Genomic DNA, 7577 nt, shown 5'->3' on the forward strand with positions numbered 1-7577 from the left:
TTGATTTGCCAGAAGACAAAGATTGGGCATCAGAAATCGTCTGGGTTTATGCAACCGATGTTTATTCCTGAGTGGAAGTGGGATAGCATATCAATGGATTTTGTGTCGGGTTTACCGAGGACTGTCAAGAATTGTGAAGCTATCTGGGTCGTGGTAGACAGGTTGACGAAGTCTGCACATTTTATACCGGTGAGAATGGATTATCCGATGGAGAAGCTGGTTGAATTATATATTGAGAAGATAGTTAGTCTTCATGGTATTCCTTCAAGTATCGTGTCAGACAGAGATCTGAGGTTTACGTCTAAGTTCTGGGAAGGTTTGCAGAAGGCTTTAGGTACTAAGCTGAGATTGAGTTCTGCTTATCATCCGCAGACGGATGGACAGACTGAGAGGACAATTCAGTCGTTAGAAGATTTGTTATGTGCTTGTGTGTTGGAAAAAGGAGGTACTTGGGATAGCTATCTGCCTTTGATCGAGTTTACCTACAACAATTGTTATCATTCGAGTATTGGTATGGCTCCATTTGAGGCTTTGTATGGTAGGAGATGTAGGACGCCGTTGTGTTGGTATGAATTTGGTGAGAGTGCTGTGATTGGACCAAAAATTGTACAACAGACTAAAGAGAAGATTAAGATGATTCTGGAGAAGATGAGAGCTTCTCAAAGTCGTCAAAAGAGTTACTATGACAAGGGGAAGAAAACACTTGAGTTTCAAGAGGGAGATCATGTGTTTATGAGAGTTACTCCTATGACAGGAATTGGTCGGGCATTGAAGTCAAGGAAGTTGACTCCGCGTTTTATTGGACCGTTCCAAATTTCTGAAAAAGTGGGAGAAGTGGCATATCGTGTCGCTTTACCGCCGATGCTTGCAAACTTGCACGATGTGTTTCATTTGTCTCAGTTGAGGAAATACATTTCAGATCCGTCCCATGTGATCCAAGTGGATGATGTACAGGTTAAAGACAACTTAACGGTTGAAACATTGCCTGTGAAGATTGAAGATAGAAGACTGAAGCAATTGCGGGGTAAAGAAATAGCTTTAGTCAAAGTAGCTTGGGGAGGACCAGCTGATGGAAACGTCACCTGGGAGTTAGAAAGCCAGATGAAAGATTCCTATCCGGAACTCTTTGCTTGAGGTATGTTTTCGAGGACGAAAACTCTTTTAGTGGGGGAGAGTTGTAACGCCCGTATAATTTTAATATTAATTTAATTTTATTATTGAATTAATAATTAGAATTATTAAAGAATTTGTGGAAATAATGAATAATTAATGGTCTATGGCATTTGGGCCATGTGAGAAATAGTAAAAGGGGGGGTGTGAGATAAGAAGGCCCTTTACTAATATTATTATTATTTTTTCATAAAATAATTGGAATTGGGAAGAAAGAAAGAACGTGAAAGAACAGAAGTCTGAGGAACGAGGAACGTGAAGGAGAACGGTAGAGGGAGAGACCAAGAATCAAGAAATTTGTCTAAGGTAAGGGGGGACTTATCTGATTATCATCTATTATCGGATTAGGGGTTGATAATACTGAATAGATGTGGAATTCGGGTAGATTGAATCATATGATAGGTTTAGGGATTGAGTCAATTGTACGATGTCTGATCTCTATGTTTGAATCTATGATGTCTGCGTTGTTATGGTCTCAATTGATGTGTAATTGGTGCATTATGAGACGTAATTTGTGTTGTTTGTGCATTCTATTTCTCTATGTTCGTACTGGTATGTATTGGGGGTGTTTGGAATGCATAGAATGTTGTTTTCTGCAGGTTGGGGTTTCTGAAATCGCCGGTTGGCGCCGCGTGCATAGGGTTGGCGCCGCGAACACGTGGGCAGAATGCCAGGAAGTTGTGATACGCTCAGGTCGCGCCACGTACCTGTGTTCGCGCCGCGAAGGCGTAACTTTTTCTCGTTCCGCGCCACATGTGGATGTTTGCGCCGCAAACAGCTTGGCAGAGAGCCAATGAATTTTTGGAACGCTCAGTTCGCGCCGTGAACAAGGATGGCGCCGCGTGCTGTTGATTGTTTTGAAATATTTGAAAAGTTCAAAGATGCATAACTTTTTAACCGTTGGTCCGTTTAATGTGCCGTTTTGAGCTAAACGAACCTTATAGAATAATCTATATGATGATGATTGATTGGTCTTATAATGATGAGAATACATGTATGCTATTTCTTATTGATGATGATGATTGGTGTAAATACATGTATATTTTCTATGTGATGATGATAGAATTGTGATTGAATGATGTTAATATATATAAACATACTTGATAATGATGATGATATTGATGATGATGATGATGATGATGATGATGGTATAAGTATGTTATATATGTTGCATGCATTCATATTCATTGATGATACTGTATCCATAAGGGTGTGTTGGATCAGTGAAGGGCATGATTCCCATTGTGTGGAATATGTGCTGGCAGGGCCGTATCTGGATGATGTTGGATTCGGTCATGGGATATTCCCATTGGATGATGTTGGTACCACATGCATAGTGTCAGTTCATTCATATGCATAATTTATAACATGATTGGATGTATTCCAGTGTTGTAAATGTTGAATGATGTGTTGATTGTTGTTTGACTTGTTTGAATGTCTGTTTATGAAACAATTGGGTGAATGATGCAACTGTGACGTGTTATTGCCTTATAACCTTATAACATTTGTTAATTATGATGAGACTCACCCTTACATGTTGTCATTTTCAGATTGAGGATAGCGGCTGTTTGACTCGGTGAGGATTAGCTCATGAGTCAGTGTTTTAGTTAGCGTCAGGTGTCATGCTCTGATAGTTGTAACACTGGGAACGCTTGTTTTGGAGTTTTGATTGTAACTCTATATTTATTTGTTTTGGTTGAAGTCTGAAACATTAGTGATATAATGTTGACTTGATGAAGTATTTTCGCTGTGTAAAACATGGATTTGATTAATGAGTTATGATTTCAGGTGTTTCAGTAAATGCATGACTTGTACTGACGTGTGTTTTCATTATTTATGAATTGTGATACCTCTCTACATGTTACTCTAATTTAATAATTGTTTATTTGCCGCGGGTTATTAGAGGGGTGTTACAGTATGTGCATGAGCGAGAAGCACCTGATCACCCACAGAGACACGCGCGCGAACGTTTGAATCCAGCCAACCACCGCGCGCCACGTAGTCGTCTCCTTCGTTGGAAATTTTCAGAATGCGCTTTTACAGCGCTTGTACAGAGAAGCTGTAAAAAGGTCGCACCTTCTACACCTGCAAAAACATGAACCCCCACAAAACAAAGCGAAAATTTGGCGCACCCCCATGGATACGATCGTCCAAGTGCCACGAGTTCAATAAGACCTATCATCAATCCTAATTTTTCCTAGAACATGAAGCCCTAAATTAAAGCTTCAAAACCCTAATATGGCATAACGATCAAAATGGCATATAAATGCAATTAACTCTCCAGAATCATTCAGAACATCAATATAAACGTGAATATGAATCAAGAATGCGTTAGATATGCATGTATGATCGATTCCAAATCAAAGTCGAAAGGGCTCAAAATACGACTTACAGTGGGATGTTCTCGATGCTTCAAGCTTCAAAGATGATTGGAATAGCTCCACAATGATCCCAGAATGGTGATTTGATCTTTAATTGGGCTCGAGAACGTCTGCAATCTTGAAACCGAATTTGATTTTTCTTCCCTTTTTTTGAAACTTTGCTAGGGTTCTCTTATGCCAAAATTCGTAACTGTCGCTACCGCGAAAAATGGAATCAGAGTCGCCACTAATATATTTATCCCATCGCGGGAAAGGAATACCAGGAAACCTAACTCAAACAAGAACAAGGTCTTTCGACCAGAGAATAGGGCACGGGAGTCGGTTACGCAAGGGGAAGGTGTTAGCACCCCTCGCGCCCATCGTACTCGATGGTATCCACCTATGTTTGTTTCTATCTAAAGGGTGTCTAATGTCTAAAACCTAAATGCGCATGCATGCAAAATAAACACGGGGAAAAGAAGGAATTATTTACAAGTGTGCTCGCTTAGGCCCCGCGACCCAATGCCTACGTATCCCTTACCAGGAATCAGAGCGACCGTAGTTCGGCTCCATAGTTTCCATTTGTTTTGTGTTTTTTAGTTGAACAGCGGTTAAGGTCACAATCCACGATGCTCGACCTTTGGAGACTTATACGCCTATTTTTGGAAGGGACTTAACTTGTTCTTAGGTGCCCAACAAGGCAAAAGAAAAGCAAGAGTTTGGTTTGTGTCTTTTATTGTAATTCCACGATGACGAAGACCCTCTACAGGGCTTCGCATCGCTTCCTTACTCTGTTTTAAGTCAAAGCCTTTATTAATCATTTTGAATATTTTTGGTTGGTGTTTTTTAAGGGAATTTATTTGTGACTTAGATCATACCAAAAAAGAGTTTTGTTTTTGACTATTTAGAGAATGCACATCGAGGTCTACACCACAATCGATTCTCTAAATAACGGATAAGAAATACATCGAAATCTACATTCCAATCATTTCTTTTCCGTTTAGTAGAAAAGAACGTACATCGGGGCCTACACCCCAATCATTTCTTTTCTACTATGTGAGAAAGAACGTACATCGGGGCCTACACCCCAATCATTTCTTTCTCACTACACATCAGAAAAGTCACAGCATGATCTTTGTCAGGTTTTTTTTATTAAGTATTTTAGAGTTGAAAAAGAAAAAGAAATGAAAGAGGGGCACTAACCTATTCTCTAACCTAATGTTATACAAGACTAATTCTAAGTCCTAAGGTGAACATGGTAATGAGATATATTCTAAGAGGAGCATACAAATGGTATTAATAACATGGGCTAAAAATATGGCTAAAATCAAGCAACGATTATACAAAAATGACATGGAAATGATACAAAAAACAATTCAAGCATTAGTACAAAGTTAACCTAAAAAATACTATTATTTTTATGAGATTTTGTTAATAAGGGAAATCTAATTCAAGCCTAACTATGTTAAAAAAATTATTACCTAAAACTAACAATTTTATTGTTTTCTATGTCATTTTTTATCTCCTAAAAATCGAACAAAAATTATGATTCTAAATGTTATTATTATCTAAAAACTAATGAGAAAATTATGATTTTATGCTTTTTATTATCTAAAAATCTAGTAAAAAAACTAAGTAAGAAGACCTAAAATCTATCAATTGTGAGTCAAGGGTGTTAAACTGAAATTATGGTGCAGTCTAGTAACTATGGCGCAGGCCCATTTATTGTTGGCCCAAGGCTATTTTTGTGAATCAGAAAAAGGATAGGGGGTGCACATGGGCCTCAGGATGGTGCAGTCAGCATTTCATATGACCCAATGCATTTTGGCCTTAATCCAATTCATTCAGATTATATTATTCAATTAAAAGAAAATTAAGAAAATGAATTAAAACTACAGTTAGAAGAAATAAAATAAAAATAAAATAGATAAAATGGAAAGGGGATTAGGGTTCAGAAAATGTGACCCTTGGAGTTTTCTGCACGAGCCTCCTTCATCCTCACACGTGAACAAACGGCGGCCGGAAAATTTTGGTCCGATCAACTCTCGGAGCGCCACCGTAAACTCAATCTCTCGCTTATCTCTTCTTCAATCATGAATGGCGACGCCTCTCCTCGGATTTGCTCTCGTCTTCCCCCGCTCAACTCTCTCTGTTCTCGATTCATTGCCGGATTCTCTGATTTGATCTCTCGATCCAACTATAGCTCACTTCGTTCGATTCTCACTCTATCACTCACGTCGTTTCTTCTTTTTTTTTGTTGTTGCGATGTTGATGAAGGTGTTTCTTCCGATTTGCAGGTGTTTGTTGGAAATTCGTCAAGGTTGAAGGTGATGATGCAGCGGGGAAACGATAACGGAGAAAGATGAAGATCAAGATTCATTGTTGAAGACTTTTGATGAAGAAGAAGATTACCAGAGAGAAGGAGGAAGGTCTTGAGGCGAGTTCCAACTTTTTTGGTTTTCTATTATGTCAATTCTTGTTTCAGTTTCTTCTCTTTTCCAATGGTGAATTGAATGTAGTATTTTTGTAGGTTGAAGATGAGAGATTGTGAAGATGAAGAGTGATAAAAGATTGAAGATTAAGGTGATGGATCCATGGAGATGAAGAGGATGAAGGTTTTCTGTGAGGCGGTGAAGATGGGAGAGTGGAATTGAAGAAGGGATGGTTCTGAATTCAGAGCGTGAGAGGATGATAAGAGATGAAGATGGTGATGGAAACTGAAGGTTGATGAACAAAAATGGTGAAGGTTCAGGTGAGGAAGAGAGTGAAGATGATGAATGGGAGTGAAGGATTCAAGGGGAATGGTTGAAGAAGCTCTTTGAAGTGTAGTGATTCTGATTTATAGAGGTGAGTTCCTTCTCTGATTTCTGTTACCTCTCTTGTGATTCATTTGGAAAATGTTTAGCATTTGTAACTGATTCAGTTTTGGTAGTTACATTCTCCTCTTCTCATTCTGTTAATTCTGTTAGTGACAGTTAGGGAAGTTAGATTCTGTTTTTGATGAGCTGGAAATTAGTTAGCAATTATGTTTTGGTAGTTATGAAAGTTAGTTGGTAGTTAGTTACAGGGTGTTATAAGTTGGTTAGGAATGGTTAGTAACTGTTTTTTTCTGTTATGAGGATCTGGGAGTTAGTTTTTTTTAATTGAACTGAACATTGTATGTATGATATGATGGTGGATTGCTAGTGCAGAATTATTTAATGCAGCCTTTTTTTTGTTTGTCTAATGGTGCAGGTTTGACTCTGGTTTTGCAGTTTGTGAAGGATGGCATAGCAAGAATTGGAACTGAATTGAATATGTGAATGGAGGATGCAAATTGGTATGGTGGATAAAGCTGGTTCTCATTTGGTTCAGGTACAATTTGGGTTTGAATAGCCAGTGATTTCCTGATGTGAGTTTTCTTTGGGTTCTAATTACTGAACTAGGTTAGGAATTATTAGAGGATCTGTTAGTAAAAAAAAGGGGAGGCTGAATTGTTAATTGGAAATTGATGAAACTCTGGTTTTTCTTCTCTTTTGAACTGTCAGCCATGAGCTTTTGCTTTTCATATTGTCCTGTTTCCGGACTGAGTTTCTCACTTGTTTATTGGCGGATAGTGCTTGATGTAGGTATGATTTGAGTTGTATTTGAATGCTGCAGGGAATTTGTAATTTTTGCCCGTGCTAAACCATATACAGCAGTAGGCACGTCATTGTTGGCTCTGAATGAAGCATCCTTATGACAATGTACATGAACTGTTTTGCATTGTTTGTGGAACCATTTGATGATGAACTAGGTGTTGATGTTGCTGGTTTTTTTTGTTTTTTATGCAGAGTTGTTCTCAACAAGGTTTGGAGCTGATGCAGAGTGAGCGATTCGACTATTGTCACGCGTGTCCCCCGATGAACCAGCTGGTAATCGTCCATGAGCAGTTCTATGTGGAATAGGATTAGCATAATTTGATGGTGGAGGTCCAATGCTAACTACTGTCTTTGTCTGGCTAGAGTTATGAGACCCTTCAGGAGCATGATTTGTTGACTTCTTAGAGTGTGAATGACTACTTGATGT

General features: G+C 38.6%; 1 protein-coding gene across 1 annotated transcript in view; it reads left to right on the forward strand.

Moving 5' to 3' along the window:
* Positions 1-7251, forward strand: part of LOC131632751 (uncharacterized) — a 37265-nt gene extending 30014 nt beyond the window's left edge. The window contains exons 4-5 of the mRNA XM_058903481.1: positions 6765-6828; positions 7170-7251. Coding sequence (XP_058759464.1) covers positions 6765-6828; positions 7170-7251 — 146 coding nt within the window. The remainder of the gene's footprint in view (positions 1-6764; positions 6829-7169) is intronic.
* The last annotated feature ends 326 nt before the right edge of the window (positions 7252-7577 follow it).

The sequence above is a fragment of the Vicia villosa genome, unplaced genomic scaffold, assembly GCF_029867415.1.
Source record: "Vicia villosa cultivar HV-30 ecotype Madison, WI unplaced genomic scaffold, Vvil1.0 ctg.001013F_1_1, whole genome shotgun sequence".
Classification (NCBI taxonomy): Eukaryota; Viridiplantae; Streptophyta; class Magnoliopsida; order Fabales; family Fabaceae; genus Vicia; species Vicia villosa.